The sequence below is a fragment of the Somniosus microcephalus genome, chromosome 23 (genome assembly GCF_052327205.1).
Source record: "Somniosus microcephalus isolate GS21.2 chromosome 23, FLI_Smic_1.0, whole genome shotgun sequence".
NCBI classification, from domain to species: Eukaryota; Metazoa; Chordata; class Chondrichthyes; order Squaliformes; family Somniosidae; genus Somniosus; species Somniosus microcephalus.
In genome coordinates, this window is record NC_141009.1 from 52463796 (window position 1) to 52484093 (window position 20298).

General features: G+C 49.1%; 1 protein-coding gene across 1 annotated transcript in view; it reads right to left on the minus strand.

Annotated features, from left to right (window-relative positions):
- Positions 1 to 20298, minus strand: part of LOC147101849 (uncharacterized) — a 136387-nt gene that overhangs the window by 46306 nt on the left and 69783 nt on the right. Inside the window, exons 2-3 of the mRNA XM_085965844.1 lie at positions 5130 to 5316; positions 3464 to 3695 (exon numbers count right to left, since the gene is read on the minus strand). Of these exons, the coding sequence (XP_085821970.1) occupies positions 3464 to 3695; positions 5130 to 5316 (419 nt within the window). The remainder of the gene's footprint in view (positions 1 to 3463; positions 3696 to 5129; positions 5317 to 20298) is intronic.

A 20298-nucleotide genomic window follows, 5' to 3' on the forward strand; every position in this document is an offset into this window, starting at 1 on the left:
CGATGGTTTGGAGTTCGACCTCCGAGTGTGCGCAGACGCAAGCGTCGTCTGCATACTGTAATTCGACGACAGAGGATGGGACGACCTTGGATCTGGACTGGAGGCGACGGAGGTTGAACAGTTTCCCGTTTGTTCTGTAAATTAGCTCCACTCCAGCGGGGAGCCTACTGAGGTAAGGAGACCAAAACTGTGCACAGTACTCCAGGTGTGGTCTGACCAAGGCCCTGTACAATTGTAGCAAGACTTCCTTACTCTTATACTCTGACCCCCTTGCAATAAAGGCCAACATGCCATTTGCATTCCTTATTGCTTGCTGTACCTGCATGCTAACCTTCTGTGTGTCCTGCATGAGGAGAGGAAAAGCCCAGCGGGTCCATCGAGCCATGGTGAAATTGAGCATCTTGATCTCCAATGCCCCCTCCGCCCGCCCACCCACCAGCATCCATGTGGCCTCCTGGGAGAGGCAAGATATCTTTGTACCTACACTGGTTGAGGTGGGTTGGTGGGGAGGGGTGGGAAAAGGGAAAGGGAAAGTCTCCACAGCCACCGGAATTGCTGTGCATATTGATTTTTACATTGCACTGTGAAATTCCTCTTTTTACTAAATTTACTAATGCTGCTGTTTCAGATATTGTACGAGGAATTTCATACAAATACATTATGCCTCCATATGCTAATAAGTGCAGAGCATCACTTAGAGGCCAATTCATTTTCTCATGTTTATATTCCTCCTCCATTTTCCTCCCTTTTTCTTTTATCTTTCCAGGTGCCACGTACCTACTCGGGTTTGAGGATGTGCTGAAGCCCTGCCCCCCAACCCCGTCAATAATACTGCGAAATCAGCTGCTAGCAAGTGTTTTCTCGTAACCCTAGGTGCCAGTTCCCTCCAATTCTCCCTCCCTCGGTAGCAGCATTTGCATTGGGAACGCAATATGTGGAGATTTGCAGCAAGAAACCCACTGTGGATAAAAGGAAGCATTTTCTGTCTCTAATGTATGTGGCGTTGGCTTCTTTCTATTTGTCACAGTACACATAGGGTTAAAACCTAGGTACACTCACATGGAAAAATGGGTTAACTTGTTTTGATACAAAACAGGAACTTATGACCTGCCAAGTGTCCCAATGAGAGGCCAAGGAATATGTGCGTGATTAGCTACTCTATTGGAGTTTAAGTGATACACATTTGTTAGCGCCGCCCGTTAGCTCCTGGCGGGGGCGCTAATGGACGCTAAGAGCATAGCGCCCGGGCACGGCGAATGCAGCAACGCTCGCAAACGTCAGTGCCGGTTTATCGCTGGCTCTTAGCGCCTGGGTCTCTAGCGCCTCGCAGATCGTGACGTCATAAAGTGCGCAGCGCCCCGTTATCGTCCCGGATAGAAAAGTCACTCGCGCCCCCTGCTTTATCGCCTTGCACCGACAACGCCAGCAAGAGGAGGGGTTGCGAACTCGGCTGGCCACTTCGGGAGCGGTAATTAAAGGGAACGCTTTTCAGCCAGCGCATCCTTTATTACTTGCACCAGTCTGGCGCCTGTGGAAAGTTTTTAATGTTTCATTGGTGCGAGATGCCCAAGCCCTCCACTGTGTGGGTGTGTTTAGGGCTGTAATGGCAGTTGCCCAGGTCACCTTGCAAAACAGAACTGATGACAACGAGCTAGTGCAGCATCATTGGCCCTTCCCTGTAAGCGAGGGAAGCAGCCTCTGTGATGAAAGAGTGCCGTTTACAACCCGCTCGAAATTGTTCAGGGCTCTGCCGCTACCGCCCCGCTCTCGGACTTTAGCACCCTAAGAAAAGTGGTTAGCACTTGATTTAGCGCTCCACTTCCCTCTTGGAGCGCTACAACTGAATATCGCAGGAGGCGAGAATGATTAGCGCCTGGCGCTAATTTTGCAACTTTCAAAGTTTTAGCACCCCAAACAGGGCTAGACTGAATTTCTCCGCGCCCCCCCCCCCCCCTGCCCCCACATTTCAATTCCCCTGGTCATTTTTTAAAAAGTGTTTTTCAGCCCACCTTAATCAAATTTAATAGTCTATCTGAAGCCATCAGAAAGAAATAGGTGGGCCAGAGAGAGAGTCCGTAGACTCTCAGCAACAACAAAAAGGCCACGTTTGATATTTATATTACAAGTTAGCACAGCAGAGGTGACTGTTTATTATTTTCTACCAACTCAAGCAGAGATGGTTAACATAAAACCTACACTATTGTTCACTTATCCATTTAATAATTCTGTTGGCATTTCTAGCCCAAGTCACATTTTAATGAAGTGTTCATTCTGTCATCTTCCGAAGTCAATTAAGCTCACGGGAGGTCACGAGATATACCCAGTGAGCCAAAATAAACCGAACATGGGGTTTTTGTTGAATCTTAGGGCTTGATACAAATGACCTAGATACAGGTAAAGACAAATTCCAGGCCTTGGGGGAGCAAGGGTTCATTTACACAAATGGTCTGAGATGCTAAAACTTAGAAAAATAATCTAGAGTAAAAACTAAAAAAAAGTTACTCCCACTTCTATCCATTCTGTTTGTACTTCTCCTTCATTTGTACAGTTTTCTTCTCTTTATGTTTACGCAATACGCCTTAACTGAGAGGCAACCATTGCAGGGGCCTCGGTCAATGCCATTCAAGTTAGTTGCTAGAGATGTTGAGAAGCAACCTTGGGTCACTTACCTTCTGATATTTCTGCCCACTGTGGGTGAGGAACTCTTGTCTCATGCAAAGCATTTACCTCATAGCTACAATTGGAAACTTGCTATGGTCGGAGCTGAGCACGCAAGTACATAAGAACATAAGAAATAGGAGCAGGAGTAGGCCATTCGGCCCTTCGAGCCTGCTCCGCCATTCAATGAGATCATGGTTGATCTTCTGCCTCAACTCCATTCACCGGCCCTATCGCCATATCCCTTGATGCCCTTATTAATCAGAAATCTATCGACTTCTGTTTTGAATATACCCAATGACTGAGCCTCCGTAGCCCTCTGGGTAGAGAATTCCAAAGATTCACCACCTTCTGTGTGAAGACATTTCTTCTCATCTCAGTCCTGAATGGCCGACCCTTTATCTTGAGGCTGTGGCCCCTGGTTCTAGACTCCCCAGCCAAGGGAAACATTTTCCCAGCATTCACCCTATCAAGCCCTGTAATAATTTTGTATGCTTCAATGAGATGCCCTCTCATTCTTCTGAATTCAAGAGAATACAGGCCTAGTTTACTCAGCCCACTATTACATAGAATCTACAGCACAGGAACAGGCCAGTCGGCCCAACAGGTCTGTGCTGGTATTTATGCTCCACACGAGCCTCCGGATGACTTGGGTTGTCCTGCACCACGTTTTCCGCTACACCACCAACGAGGGAAGTTCCAGGCATTTGGAAAGTAACTTTGTTCGCAGTGTGAATATCCATGTGCTTGTGTGTTCATGGCGTGGGGCAAGCAATACAACACGGAGAAGAGGAATGCTGCTTACCTGTCTTGTCCACACCCAGAGATGCAATCAGCTTGCCGAGCGTGTGCCGGGAGTTAGAATGTTCCAAGAGCTTCCTGCAGCCAGACTCGCAGATGGCGATCCTCGCCAGTACCAGAGCAGCATTGCTGGCTGTCCACTCGTTTACATTGTCCAGCAGAGCAGTCACGTTACCCACTATCTCCTCAATGTGAGAGTCATTCAGTAACCATTGACGACCTTCATTGGTCTCGGCCTGAAACAAAAAAAATACAAAACCCCCGCATAACAAAAGCATTTTAAGTACTTGCTTCTCTTTTGAGATGGAAGAGCATTTGATACTTATTTGGAAGTAAAGCCCTGATGTGAGCTGTGGTATGGGTGTTGGGATTTGGGTCCATGCAAGTGATTCCCAGAAAAGCAACGTTCCCACTATCCCACTGGTTAGACCCCATCTGGAGCACTGTGTTCAGTTCTGGGCACCAGGAAGGATATATTGGCCTTGGAGGGGATGCAGAGCAGACTCATCAGAATGATACTGGAGCTAAAAGGGTTTAATTCTGAGGACAGGTTGCACAGGCTGGGCTTGTATTCATCTGAGTATCGAAGATTAAGGGGTGATCTAATTGAGGTACTTAAAATGATTAAAGTATCTGATAGGGCCGATAGAGAGAAACTATTTCCTCTGGTGGGGGAGTCCAGAACAAAGGGGCAGAACCTTAAAAATTAGAGCTCGGCCATTCAGGGGTGGTGTCAGGAAGCACTTCTTCACACAAAGGGTAGCGGAAACCTGGAACTCTCTCCCCCAAAAGCTGTTGAGGCTGGGGGTCAACTGAAAATTTCAAAACTGAGATCGATACTTTTTGTTAGGCAAGGGTATTAAGGGTTACGGAACCAAGGCGGGTAGATCGAATTAAGATACAGATCAGCCATGATCTAACTGAATGGCGGAACAAGTTCGAGGGGCTGAATGGCCTCCTCCTGTTCCTATCCCAACAGGAGGAGAAGGAGCCAGTTACAGGTAAGGCAGAAATAGGTTTGGTGGTCAAACAATCCCAACCCACTCTCATACATTTCTGGGCAATTGGCTCAGAAACAGCCTCCACAGAGGCCTGGAAGCAGGGTGCTTGTCTGATGAATGGTGCCTGAAGAGGGTAAGGGGAGATACATTTGAAAAGGAGATCAAAAGACAAAGGAGGTTCACTTTTCGGTAAGTACGAACTAAAAAAAACACTGGTTCTATGACAAGTAACTGCTCATCCTGCACAAGTTCATGCGGAGAGGTGATCTGAGAAAGTGCAAAGGGTCAAAGAGTTTCTTTTGAAACTGATGGTGTTGGCCGATTGATTCACTAATCACTGATCATGCCAAGTGGGTTCAACATGTATATGTGGATGTTCAAACTCACTAACAAATGTATCAACATACATTGAGTGAGACCTTTTTCTTGTGTTATGAAGCAGACCAGAGGTTGTTAAGATCGATTCTCATTGGGAGTAGCCCATTATGATTCCAAAATAAACCTCTAGATTCCATTCAATGTATCATACGCTGATCACAGTTCCTTAATCTTTTACATTTTCCTCGGTTTTGTTTTAATGTAAGTTATGCCTGTGCTGAATTGGTGTAAAAGTCACACGGGTGACCCTTAGGCCGGACACACCTGCCCAGAGTTGATGGATATTCTTACCATTGTACCGAGGGTCCCAGCAGCATTCATCACTGCTTCAGCATCTGTCCACTTTAACATGGAATTCAGGTTGCCAAGGAGATTGTCAGATTCCAACAGCTGGGTCTGTGCCATTGTCACCAAACGCTGAGCGCCAACCTCGTTTTCTGCAATTGTGCCCAGTATGTACACCACATTACTGCAGAGGCTGCAAATTAGGACAGTGGAAATGAGTAATACAGCAAGTGTTATTAACCAGTAATGCACAGGGTTGATCATTAAGTACAGCAGACATGTACCAATGTGAAGTTAAGGTGATTGAGCATAATTCTGGGAACATTAAAAATGGAAGTTTCACACCAGCATGGGTTATATATATTCCAGGAGAATTCGCTCAGATTTTGCCCACTGTATCTCTACCTCAAACTGTACATCATCGATGCTTAATTCTTCATGCCTCATGTTCACATCCCACCTCCCCCACTTCTTTAATGGGACATTGATTTCTTGAAAAGCATTTAGCTACTTTTTCTTGCTTTGGAGAAGTAGAGGTACCGGGACAAAATTAACAGTCACTTGGACAAGTGTGGATTAATTAAGGAAAGCCAGCATGGATTTGTTAAAGGTAAGTCGTGTTTAACTAACTTGATTGAGTTTTTTGATGAGGTAGCAGAAAAGGTTGATGAGGGCAATGCGGTTGACGTGGTGTACATGGATTTCCAAAAGGCGTTTGATAAAGTGCCACATAATAGGCTCGACGCAAAGTTGAGGCCCATGGAATAAAAGGGACAGTGGCAGCATGGATACGAAATTGGCTAAGTGACAGGAAACAGAGAGTTGTAGTGAACGGTTGTTTTTCGGGCTGGAGGAAGGTATACAGTGGTGTTCCCCAGGGATCGGTACTAGGACCACTGTTTTTCTTGATATATATTAATGACTTGGGCTTGGGTGTACAGGGCACCATTTCAAAATTTGCAGATAACACAAAACTTGGAAGTATAGTGAACAGTGAAGAGGAGAGTGATAGACTTCAAGAAGACATAGACAGGCTGGTGAAATGGGCGGACACGTGGCAGATGAAATTTAACGCAGAAAAGTGCGAAGTGATACATTTCGGTAGAAAGAATGAGAGGACATATAAACTAAAGGGTACAATCCTGAAGGGGGTGCATGAACAGAGAGACCTGGGGGTATATGTGCACAAATCGTTGAAGGTGGCAGAGCAGGTTGAGAAAGCGGTTAAAAAAGCATACAGATCCTGGGCTTCATAAATAGAGGCATTGGGGCTAGAAATTCGGTTCCTTTGCGCCTGCCGATAGCACCTCGGGGGGGCGCTAACGGGGCGCAAAGGTCTTATCGCCTGGGGGGGGGGATGAACAAATGCCTCCTGGTAGTGCACGGGCTGCTGCACCACCGGCAATGACATCACGCGGTGCGCCACGGCCTCTTAGCGCCCCGCTGCAGCCCCTTACTGCCCCGCGGCAGAAATTCGGCTGCACCCCACGAGGCTGCCGCGGGACACGTCAGCGTCAGCCTCGCAGGGATGCAAGTCGGGCCGACCTCCACTCACAGGGCGATATTTTAAAGGGAGGTGCGGCCGCGACCCACGCTGCCATTTTCTTTTTGTGGCCGATCTCCAGGTCGGCCCTCTGTGATGGGCCATGGCGTGGTCCTGGCCGTCATCACGGAGCCCGGCACCGCGTCTCGGTGCTGGGCTGCGGCTGCAGCACCACGCCGCCCTGGTGGCCTAGTGTTGGCCATCGGAGGTCCTGCAGAGTGCGCAACAGCCCTCCCCTTTAACTGAATGAGCCTCCGCGGAGCGCTGCCGATCGCGCCCCGACATCACCTCGGTTACCGCTGGGGTGAGCGGTACTAATCTGAATTTAGCGGCCGGGGCGTAACTTCTGCGCCAGGTGCTAAATGTCCAGCCTTAACTCGGTTACCACCCCCAAACAGGGCGTAACCGAATTTCGTGCCCAGAGTACAAAAGCAAGGGAGTTATAATGAATCTTCATAAAACACTGGTTCGGCCTCAGCTGGAATATTGTGTCCAATTCTGGGCACCGCACTTTAGGAAGGATGTGAAGGCCTTAGAGAGGGTGCAGAAACAATTGACAAGAATGGTGCCAGGGATGAGGGACTTCAGTTACGTGGGTAGACTGGAGAAGCTGGGGTTGTTCACCTTCGAGCAGAGACGGTTGAGAGGAGATTTGATAGAGGTGTTCAAAATCACGAGGGGTCCAGACAGAGTAGATAGAGTGAAACTGTTCCCATTGGCAGAAGGGTTGAGAACCAGAGGTTACAGATTTAAGGTGACTGGCAGAAGAACCAAAGGCGACATGAGGAAAAACATTTTTACGCAGCGAGTGGTTAGGACCTGGAATGCACTGCCTGAGAGGATGGTGGAGGCAGACTCAATCACGGCTTTCAAAAGGGAATTGGCTTAGGTACCTGAAGGAAGAATATTTGCAGGGCTACGGGGAAAGGGCAGGGGAGTGGGACCAGCTGAAGTGCTCTTGCAGAGAGCCGGCATGGGCTCGCCGAGCCGAATGGCCTCCTTCCGTGCTGTAACCATTCTATGATTCTATGATTCTATATGTTACCCTTGTTACGATGATGTGAATGCGACAGTAACAACACCCCATCCTGCTCCATATTATAAATACCTTTTGCATGTGGAATTTCAAACTATTGTGAATTTAAAATGGAACTCTTTGCTGTCTCCTGAAAAGAATGTTTTTGTCTTTTTGTGGGGGATGTGAGATAATCCACAAATCCATCTAGAGATAGCTATGGCTGTTGACTGCCTATACTTCAAAGTTCATTGGATCAGAAAACAAACTGGGTTTTTGTGTTCTGATTCATTTTTCTGAAGCCAAACTTTGGACCGTCAGAAACTTGAAATATTTTTGCTATGACCAGCCAAAGCTAAGACCTTAATAACTCCAACAACACTCAAGAAGCTTGACACCATCCAGGACAAAGCAGCCCACTTGATTGGCACCCCATCCACCTCCTTAAACATTCACTCCCTCCACCACCGGCGTACCGTGGCTGCAGTGTGTACCATCTACAAGATGCACCGCAGCAACTCGCCAAGGCTTCTTCGGCAGCACCTCCCAAACCCGCAACCTCTTCCACCTAGAAGGACAAGGGCAGCAGGCGCATGGGAACACCACCACCTCCAAGTTCCCCTCTAAGTCACACACCATCCAGACTGAGAAGTATATCGCCGATCCTTCATCATTGCTGGGTCAAAATCCTGGAACTCCCTACCTAACAGCACTGTGGGAGTACCATCACCACACGGACTGCAGCGGTTCAAGGCGGCTCACCGCCACCTTCACCAGGGCAATTAGGGATGGGCAATAAATGCTGGCCTTGCCAGTGATGCCCACATCCCATAAACAAATTTAAAAAAACTTACTCCCATCAGAAACACAAATTCAGGGTTAATGTTATTAATAAAAAGACTTGCATTTCTATTGCGCCTTTCACGACCACCGGACGTCTCAAAGTACTTTTTGAGGTGTAGTCACACTGGTGTAATGTAGGAAACACAGCAGCCAATTTGTACACAGCAAGCTCCCACAAACAGCAATGTGATAATGCCCAGATAATCTTTTTTTCAGCAATTCTCTCCTGCTTTTGAGAAGTTAGATTGGGTGTTAAAAATAATCAAAACCCATCAAATGCTAGAAGTCTACAGGTCACACTTTATCCACCTAAAAAGGTAACATTGATTAATAGCATGTTTACATGCTGCATGAGAACATTATTTTGGTCTGCGGTGTCCCAGCAGAATAATCCATTTGCAACTGCAGTAACCCTGTTTCCATCATGTGATTCCATATCACAGCAATTAGCTGGGACTCCCTGGAATGAAAGACTAACCACGTTACATTCATCAGAAGGATTAAGACTTCAGGGAGGAAAAATTCAGTATTGCCCATTTTAGGCGCTAATATCGGCCGGGCGCAAAATTTAGCGCCCGGCACAAATTATCGTCGGCAACCAGGAAATTCGTCTCCAGTGCCCCTAGAGGTGATTGGAGCGCTAAATCAAGTGCTACACACCTCTCTTAGGATGCTAACGTGGGGGAACGGGGCACTACCTCAGAGCGCTACTCAAGCTCAGACGATGTCAATCACCAAGTCCTCAGACAGACTGGCACCTTCCAGTTCTTAAAGGGGAAGGTCAATGATGCTGCAAAGCCACACCCTGATCATTGCTGCGTTTGCCCTGGGCCTGCAAGGAGGTGCAAATCTTCATCAACGATTATCATGGCTGCTCAGAGGCCCAGGGAGAGAGCTCACCGGTTTAGCGACCAGGCATTGGTGGCTCTGGTTGGCACTGAGGAACGCCGACGGGCAGTGCTGTTCCCAGACACTGGCAGGAGGTCGTTGCCCGGGAGTTTACAAGGGTGTGGAGGGAGGTGGCCCAGTACGTATCGTCCAGGAGCCTGGTCCAAAGGATGCTTTCGCTGTGTCGCAAGAAGTTCAATGACCGCACTCGGGTGGTCAGCGTGAGTAGATACCTGAAAAAACTCTACATCCCACCATCTCAACCTCACTCTGTGCACAGACAGTGTAAAGTCTCAAATCCTCAACACTCACCCAACAGCTATGCCTATCTACTAAAAGTCACATCCACATCTCACACCTTGCAGACATTAACGGCCATTCAACTATGGTAGGCACATCTGCCAAACACATGGCTGCACACTCGCTCACACGCTGCCCTTTTTCTTGCAGGCCAAGCTTTCACATAACCAGAGGGAGCAACAATGCACAGGAGGAGGTCAGGAGGAGCTGCACCCCCTCACACAGCTGGAGGAGCGAGTTCACAGACTCATTGCAAGTCATGTCGTGGGTGCTGTGGCAGTTGGAGAGGTCGACCCCATGGGGACAGAAACGGTATGTTCATCTTCTCTCTCTCCTCTCTCATACCACTTCCCCCTAACAACACCAGCCTTTCCCACTTTCCATCTAACTACACTGTCTCCAGTCCTTGCTCCCTTCCTGCCCCCCTGCCCTCACATTAAAGCCTCTCTTGTACCTTCCTGCTTTCAGATAGTGAACCACCAGCTGACCAGCCTGTCCCTCAGCCTCCCAGTGGCAGTGACACGAGAGAGGAGAAGGAACACGAAGCTGGCGCCTAACCGCCTGCATCTCCCGAGAGCAAGACATCCGATACTGGGGCCATGCATTCACTGGAGGGGAGCAGGGGGTTTGGATGCGATGTGGGTGAAGCTCCAGGACCCAATGGGCTGCAGCAATGCCATGGGGAAAGGGAAGCTCGGGGGCCATCTCCCCGGAGGGTGAGTGCGCGCACGAGTTCTGCTGCACAGGACTCGGATGAGGGCCTCGATATCGCGGCGATGAATACTCAGGCGATGAGCATGCAAACTGAGCTCATGGGTGCAATGGCAAGGATGCCCAAGAGCATGGATGCACTGGCTAGGAGCGTGGAGGAGTCCACCGCTAACACAGCTGTCATCTGTGCGCAAACCCTTGAACCCATCCTTGCCTTGTTGCAGAGGATGGTTGAATTGCAGGGAGACCGTGGGGACCCAGAGCCCATGCCGCGTGTAATGGGCGAGGTGGCAGGATCTATTGCAGCACAGGCCGAGGCAACGCAACGGCTTAGTGCTGGAATTGAGTCATTGGTCGGTGCCATCCAATCTCAGACTGCGCTGATGCAGACTCAGATTGATGCCACACAAGCGCTGGCTGCTGCCATTCTCGCTGGGTTGCCCGGGGATCTGACGGCGCCGCAGCAGGCCAGCAATGTGGGCTCGAGCAGATTGCTCTGGATGCTGAGGTACTGCCCCGTAGGAGTGGCAGTGTGTCGGTCGAGCAGGAAGATGCTGCCCTCTCTCAGGATGACAGCATTCCTGCTCCCACCACTGCCACTCCACCACTGCACTTGCCACAGCCTGCAACACAGCCAGCCCAGACTGCTGCCACCCATGCAGAGTTGGTGCAGTCTGCAGCCGGGCCCTCCAGGCCCAGAGCTGGTCGAGGCCATCCTTCAAAGCCATCTGCAGTCTCTGGATCCAACATTCAGCAGCCTTCCGCCAGCCTTGCTGCAGCCACTGGGGCCACATTACGGAGGAGCAGTAGGGTGGGGAGGGGGGGAAGTGCGAAGGGGAGGGAGATCATTCTCAAAGGGCGAATAACTAAAAATTCTCAAACAAATGGGGGGAATGTTTGTCCCAAAGTTGAATGTGTTTGTAAATATATTGTTCACTCTGTTAAGACTTATTAAGAATCAGTTTTGTTTGTTAATGAATTGTTGTGTTTGTTTGTTATTGGTTGTGCTTAATAAGAGACAGTTGGTCAGAAAAATAAAAATTTTATTGAAACATTATAAATTTCCTCATGTTGCTTATTGGAACTTTGCCCGGTAATAGGGCCGCGGGATGGCTGTAATGATGTGCTTGTTAATCCCAAAAGCCATCTTCTCCGTCATTCATCAGAAGCGGTGCCTTATGAGCCGTTCACGAACGGCCCTTGCAGAGGCAACATTGGGCGCCTCCCTCCCGCGTTGTTGCTGCTCATCCTCCTCCTCTCCCTCTTCCTCCTCCTGAGGTGGTCCACCAATCCCTGGTGGCAATGGCTGGGTCCTCATTGTAATGTATATACCTTTAAGGGGGGGAACTACTTTTTACAGCTCATGTATACTGTAGTACCGGCAGTGACCACACCTGTATATAGCACTGAGTAGTAATCTGTACAGTTCAGTTCCAGAGTGAACCACGTTGAGTAAACACATGTTGTACCGTTCTCCTGCAGTCTTGTGTCTTACTACTGACGGACACAACATTGGCGACGAGACAAATTCGATCCTACCTGATACTATGCATCACCTCCCAGGGATTCATTCCTGGAGACCAGTAGATTGGAGGTCAAGGCCAGAGACATGGGCGTCGACCACGGGCAACCGCCCAGTCATCCGGCAGGGACTCGAGAATTGCGGGGGAGGCTGTTGAGAGCCAGGCTTGCCTTTCCAGTCGCAGTGGTCCAGCGAAACGGGCTGGCAACAGGTAGTGCGCAGACCCTTCCCGGACAGCGGCGGGCTAGAGCCCGACCGAGCGGCACAGCAAAGGGCCGAGCAGCGTTGACGGGGGAGAGAGAGAGAGGGCAGAGCGCACAGGGCACAGCCGGCGTTCAGGGGCCGAGCAGCGTCGAGGAGAGGGAGAGAGATGCGCAGAAACCCGCGAGGCGCCGCCATTGCCACGAGAACCGCCGAGAGCGGCGTTGGCAGCAGCGCAGGAGAAGCGCGCGAAACCTACAGGGTGCCGCCATTGCCACGAGGACCGCCGAGAGCAGCGTTGGCAGCAGCGGGGGAGGAAGGAAAGCGCGGGAGATGCCATTTTAAGCCATTTTAAACCACACCCAAAATGCCGAAGAGTGGCAGTATCACCGCATTTGACAATGAAGTCGAAGATTGGACTACATATGTCGAACGAATAGAGGTATACGGCAAGGCAAATGAGGTGTCAGATGACAAGAAAGCGCCGGTATTGTTAAATGTAATGGGTGCAAAGACGTATGGCTTATTACGAAATCTAGTAACCCCAGCGAAGCCAGTGGAAAAGAGTTTTGGAGACATAGTGACGATACTACAGGAACATTTAAACCCCACACCGCTGCTGATAGCAGAAAGATTCAAGTTTCACAAACGGAACCAGCATAAGGATGAAAGCAATGCTGAATATTTAACAGAACTGCGCAAACTATCGAAACAGTGCCAGTTTGGAACGGGACTGGCAGATACCTTAAGGGACAAGTTTGTGTGTGGGCTTCAAAGTGAAGGAATCCAGAAACGGCTTTTATCTGAAAAGGACCTTACGCTGGACAAGGCTTTCAGCATTGTGGTATCATATGAAGCAGCAGCACGGGGCGCTGCAGAGATACAACAGAGACTGCAAGAATATGGCACAAACGAAATGTCATACAGAACAGAGAAGTGCTATCGCTGCGGCAGAACAACACACGACCACAATGATTGCTGGTTCAAAGACAAAGTGTGCAGACAGTGTGGAAATGTAGGACACATAGCACGAGTCTGCAGGTCGGGAAAGAAAACCAGCAATAAGAAATCTCCAAAAGAAAAGTACAAGAAGGTACATAAGGTGATGGAGAATAGTGCAGACGAACAAAAGAGTGATACCAACTCCAAAAGCAGGGAGCTGAGTTGTCTGAAACTACATAATGTGATCAAAACGGAGGATCACCGAACCATTTGCGTCACTCTCAAGATAGCAGGAGTCCAGGTAAAAATGGAATTGGACACAGGATCAGCCCTAACAGTCATAAACTGACAGGACTACGAGCGGCTATTCTCACACATACCCTTGAGAGACACAAAAATTATTTTGAAGACGTACACGGGGCAAAAAGTCTACCCCAAAGGAAAAATAAGGGTGACCGTTATATATAACGGTAAGGAAACACCAAAACTAGACCTGTATGTATTGCAAGATGGAGGACCACCATTACTGGGACGTGAATGGATCCGGAAAAGACAGCTGGATTGGCATTCCATACAAGCACTGACTGTGGCTGCCAAAAAGGATGACGACGTCACACCTGGGCGACTGTCAAAGATCCTAACCGACGCGCAAGAAGTGTTCCAGCAAGGACTCGGAACACTAAAAGGCATGACAGCAACAATTAAAATTGAAGAAAACGCAAGCCCAAAATTTTTAAGGCCAGACCAGTACCTTATGCGATCCGCCCAGCCGTCGAAGCAGAGCTGGAGAGTTTGGAACGTTCAGGAGTACTGTCCAAGGTAGACTGGAGCGAGTGGGCTACACCCATCGTCCCTGTGATGAAAAAGTCGTTGAGTAGCACACCTGGGGAACCAAGGAAGGTTCGCATCCGTGGGGACTTTAAGGTAACAGTGAACCCAGTCCTTCACACCGTACAATATCCACTTCCGCGGATTGAAGATATTTTCGCCTCGCTATCTGGAGGGAAACGCTTCACTAAGATTGATCTGGCCCAGGCGTATCTGCAAATGGAGGTAGAAGAAGCATCAAAAAAATACCTCACAATCAACACCCATAAAGGTCTCTACCAATAAAACCGGCTGGTATTCGGGGTAGCATCAGCTCCGGCTATTTGGCAAAGGGCAATGGAACAAGTCCTGCAAGGGATCCCAGGGACCCAGTGTTATTTGGACGACATCCTGGTCACGGGCGAAAATGACAGTGATCACCTCGCCAACCTGGAGCAGGTGCTCGCTAGATTGAAGGAATATGGGCTCCGAGCTAACCGCCCCAAATGCGAGTTTTTTTTAGAAAACAGATCTCGTATTGTGGCCAGGTTATCGATAAAGAGGGGTTACATAAGTCCCCAGAAAAGATTGAGGCAGTAGTCAAGGCTCCAGCACCGGAAAACGTGTCACAACTGAGGTCGTTCCTCGGGCTGGTAAACTACTACCATAAGTTCTTGCCAAATTTGTCTACAATACTACACCCACTGAATGCCCTACTGCAAACTGGAGTGCCATGGAAGTGGAGTGACGAATGTAAATGAACTTTCCAGAAGAGCAAAACACTAATCACATCGAAGGAGGTATTTGCCCATTTCAACCCAGCACTACCAATTCAGTTGGCGTGTGATGCGTCACCCTACGGCATTGGAGCGGTGCTGTCGCACAAATTCTCGGACGGCTCAGAGAGGCCAATAGCCTTTGCGTCACGATCACTAATCTCAGCCGAGCGTAACTACGCCCAGATTGACAGCGAGGCCCTCAGCCTAGTGTGGGGAGTGAAAAAGTTCAATCACTACCTGCACGGGCAGAAATTCACCTTGCTGACTGACCACCAGCCTCTTGTCTCCATTTTTAATCCGAAGAAGGGCGTTCCGGTAATGACTGCACAACGACTACAAAGATGGTCACTCTTTCTAGGGGCACACCACTATGAGATTGAATATAAGGGCACGAAACAGCATGGAAATGCTGATGGGCTATCACACCTGCCACTGCCGACTGCGGAGGAAGCACCAGCAGTGGATCCTGTCGAAATATTTCATTCGACTATAGTTGAATACCTACCGGTAACTAACGCTCGTATAGAAAAGGAGACCCGAAATGACCCGACACTGTCTCGGCTATATGATTTGACGGTGAAGGGATGGCCAGCACATGGCGACTCACTGTTGCCAGCATTCTCGACAAGAAGAGAACAGCTGTCAGTGTGCTGGGGGATCTTGATGTGTGGATCCCGAGTGGTAATTCCACCCAAGTTAAGGGATAGAGTGCTCAATGAGCTTCATGAGGGTCATCTGGGAGGGGTGAAAATGAAAAGCCTTGCCAGGGCTTGTGTGTGGTAGCCGGGAATCGATAAACAAATCGAGGACCTGAACAAGAGCTGCTCAGGATGCCAGAAAGTCCAAAATGCACCACCACATGCCCCTCTACACCCATGGGAGTGGCCCTCATCTCCATGGCAACGGGTGCATATTGATTTTGCTGGTCCATTCATGGACTCAATGTTTTTAATAGCCGTGGATGCGCACTCGAAATGGCCTGAGGTCATCAAAATGTCCTCCACCACCACGGAGAAAACTTTTGCAGTCCTACGGACCATTTTTGCCAGGAACGGCTTGCCAGAACAGATTTGCTCCGATAACGGACCACAGTTTGTGTCCGAAGAGTTCCGGAGGTTTATGAAGAAGAATGGGGTAAGGCATTACACATCCGCCCCGTATCATCCAGCCACAAATGGATTGGCTGAGAGGTTCGTACAACCCTTTAAGAAGGCAATAAAGGCTATGTACAATGACAACATTCCGCTGCAGCATAAGGTGGACAATTTCCTGTTCGCCTACCAGAATGCGACACATGTAGTCACCAACCAGGCCCCGGCCATGATGTTCTTTAACCGAAGGTTAAGATCTCGCCTGGATTTGCTCAGACCAAACGTACGAAGAGATGTTGAGAGTAAGCAATTCCAGCACATCCATGAGAAGCCAACAAGGAGCTTCAATGTAGGGCAACCAGTCTTGGCCCGCGACTACCGAACAGAAAAATGGCAGCCAGGAACGATATGCACACGGCAGGGCCCACTAATGTACACAGTGGACGTTGGGGAGAACATCGTGAGACGCCATGCTGACCAGATCCTAGAGTCACAGGAACAAGTCAACCCTGTGCCTTGCCCATACGTACCTGGTGAGGAACCCGACGTACAGGTCACATCTACCCCAGGAACAGTAGCATCGGAAGCTGATGACCCAACCGATGACAGGGTGCCAGAATCGCCTCCGCACCAAGAGCGAGACACTCGGGAAAGGCGCTATCCAGAAAGGATCAGGAAGCCTCCCAAAGACTGAATATATAAATAGACTATTTTCACCAATGTTGTATGTTAAAAGTGTTAATTGTAATTAGTTTGATATTTAATTGTTAAATGAGTGTTATGGTACTGTTAATCTAAAAGGGGAGGAATTATAATGCATATACCTTTAAGGGGGGAACTACTTTTTACAGCTCATGTATACTGTAGTACCGGCAGTGACCACACCTGTATATAGCACTGAGTAGTAATCTGTACAGGCAGTTCCAGAGTGAGCCACGTTAAGTAAACACCTGTTGTACCGTTCTCCTGCCGTCTTGTGTCTTACTACTGACGGACACAACACTCATAATTGCGAGGTTGTGAAGCAAGCAGCACACAACAATGAAAACCGATACTCGATCGGGAGAGTACTGCAGAGCTCCTCCAGAGTGGTCAAGACACTGGAACCATTGCTTCAGCACGCCAATGGTCTGCTCAATGAGGTTCCTAGTGGCGCTATGGCTCTCACTGTATGCAAGCTCAGCAGGAGTGTTGGGGTTACGGAGCGGTGCCATCAGCCAGGTGGCGAGTGGATAACCCTTGTCCCCGAGGAGCCAGCCACCAGGTTGATGCGGTGGTTGGAACAGGTCTGGGACGCCAGTCTGGTGCTGGATAAAAGCATCGTGGCTGCTGCCAGGGTAGCGGGCATTGACGGCGAGGATGCACTGTCTGTGGTTGCAAAGCAACTGGACGTTGAGAGAGTGGAAGCCTTTGCGGTTGCGGAAAACCTTTGCATTTTTATGAGGTGCCTGCAATGCCATGTGCGTGCAGTCAATGGCGCCCTGAACCATGGGTGTTAAGTCCGTGAATGATTGAGACACAGACCAGCAGGAGTGAAAACAAACAAGTCTTTACTGGTGGAAGTCAATAGCGAAACTAACAAACAGAGGCTCTCTAGCGCCTTTTATACAGGGGTGGTCACTGCCGGTACTGCAGTCTGAGACCAGTTATTCTCTTAAAGGTACATACACAACAATTGGGAACCCCGCTATCCTAGCGAAGCCACATGTGCATTCACGCTGTTTGTCTCGGGTCATGGGGAATGAGATATACTCCCTTCTCCTTTTGTACAGAGCATTTGTGACCTCCCGGATGCAACAATGGACAGCAAACTGGGAGATGTTCGCAATATCCCGTGTTGAAGCGTGGAAGGAGCCGCTGGCATAGAAATTGAGAGCCACCATCACCTTCACTGCCACCGACAGAGACGTCCTGGTCCTGAGCTGAGGCTGGAGCTCTGGCTGCAGGAAGTGGCAGAGCTCTGTGATCATCTCCTTGCTGAAGCGGAGCCTTCTAAAACACTGCTCCTCGGACAGATGGATCAATGAGAATTGCTCCTGGAATACCCTGGGAAGGGAAGGTCTCCTGTGCAGAGCCCTGTTGGCCCTCCTCCCTCTGGCCACATTCTCCACTCTCTCTCTCTCCGCCTCCGCCTCCGCTAGCTCCGACGGTGAAGCTGGAGGGCGAGGCTCCGTGCCAGGACAGCCCCCATTAAATCTTCTAAATTCGGTAGTAATAAAGCTGACAGAAATAGGAACCTGATAAGTCTTACTGAGGAACAAAACTCCTTGTAGGACAGCGTTAAATGTCTGCAGACGCCTCTCTCCCTCTCTCAACCTGCGTATGCAGAATCTTTTGCTGACAGGAAAAAGCAGGAAGTGCACGCCTTTAAGTAGCGCTCCCCCAGCTCCCAGCCGACTGAAAACCGTCCCCCTCTACCTGTTGTTCCTAGTGGCAGGCGCTGAGGCAGGGGGCGAGAATCAATTTCCGGTCCGGGGTGCTACCAGGACGATACGCACTTCGATGACGTTGCGATCTCCGGGCGCAGGAGATTGTGGCGGTAGTGTTTAGCACCACCGCAAACCGCTAGATCAATTTCGTGGGCGGCACTAATATCACCGCGTTCAGGCGGTAATTCGTTAGCGCCCCCCGGAGGCACTAACGGGTGGCGCTAATCAACCGAATTTCTCCCATCCAGATGTTATGATTTCCAAGGAAGTTTAAGAGTATTGTATAAGTCAAGTATTGTATTGCCAATTAGCCTTTTGCTTCAAGATTAATTTCTAAATCTTGCAACTAAATTCGACTACTAGTTTTAGCATAAATGATATGATCTGACATTTTGGGCTGAATTTTAAAGGGGAAGTGGGGTTGGGGGCGAAGGGAGGGACAAGGCGGTCAGCAAACCTGGGAGAGCGGGTTTCCTGCAGGCCCTGTCAAATTTAATGTCAGGGCCTGATTTGAATGGGATGCCTCTGTTTCCCAGATTGAGAAGCTGGCTGGCTCCGGACGGGTAGGCCTGCGGCACTAGGCCGCACAGAGGAGGGAGGTGGGATTGCGAGGGGGCTGTCAAGCGGCCATAGTAGCAGGAGGGGGGGGGGTCTGAAAATCGATCGGGGCCCGTGGAGCCGCCAAAGCAGCAGGGAGGGGGGGATCCTGAGGATCGGGGGCCAGAGGAGCATGGTGGAGGGGGAGGGGGAGGCCTAGTGGGGGGACCTGAGGCCTGGGGGTCAGGTGGTGGAATCAGAGACCTGGGGGGGTTTCCGATCACGGGAGTTGGGTTAGGTTGGGACCCTGGATCCAGAAGGCACTTAGCTCCTGGATGCAGCAGTCCTCGCCTTACTTTAGCTGCCGGGTTTCACGAGGTGTACAAAACCCAACCAGCTAAAGTTAAATACAAAATGGAGGTTAAAGCAGAGGCTTCCAGCCTCATTATAATATTTAAATAGACGACCCGCCTCCTAGCTGAGGATTGGCTGCCCGCACCCCGTCCACCTCCGTTAAAACCGCAAGTGGGCGGGTTGGAGGCGGGTTCAGGTCGGGATCAGATTTTTAACACTTTAACTACCCCAACCCACCCGTTTTTTAGGTTAAAATTCCGCCCTTTGTGTTTTTTCCAGAGTAGACAGGAGCCCATGGTGGGTAGGCCATGCAATCTTCAAGGTGAAAGGGTAACTATTAATCCTGCAGCAGTCTCCCTGCATTTTCAACATGCACAAAAACAACCAGAAGAATTCAAACAGAGGAGTCATGGTCAAATTACATTACATTGAATTACATAGGACATACAGCACAGAAACAGGCCAGTCGGCCCAACCAGTCCATGCCGGTGTTTATGCGCCACACAAGCCTCCTCCCCTCTTTCCTCATCTAAATCTATCAGCATAACCCTCTATTCCTCAGATGCTTATCTAGCCTCCCCTTAAATGTATCTAAATTATTGGCCTCAACCACTCCCTGTGGTAGCGAGTTCCACATTCTCACCACTCTCTGGGTATGAAGTTTCTTCTGAATTCCCTATTTGATTTCTTGGTGACTATTGTATATTGATGGCCTCTAGTTTAGTTCTTCCCCTAATTTGGTTAATTAGTTTATTTAATATTTCTCCTCTTTCTATTTTAAATGCAATTATATCATTTCTAATCTCATCTTCTGATGTCATATCCACCTGATCGGTCTCCCTGGTAAATACTGAAGAAAATTAATGATTTAATATTTCTGCAATTTTGCTCTCGCTGCCTGTGATTTTATCTTGTCCATTCCTTAGTGGCCCTATTCCCATCCCAACTTTCCTTGTTTTATTTAAATGCCTACAGAATATTTCACAATTTTGGTTTATGTTCCTGAATAATTTAATTTCATACTTGCTCTTTGCCTACCTAATTGTTTTTTTTTTGTATTTTAATGGGCTCTGCATCAATTTATTCCTCTATACATGTTGAAAGAAAAGAGGTCTGCCTCCCTGCTTTGCAAAAACATTGTCCCTTTAAAAAAAACGAAGTAAAATCACACCATCTGTTAGGAAGTACGCAGTACACATGCACATACACAGCA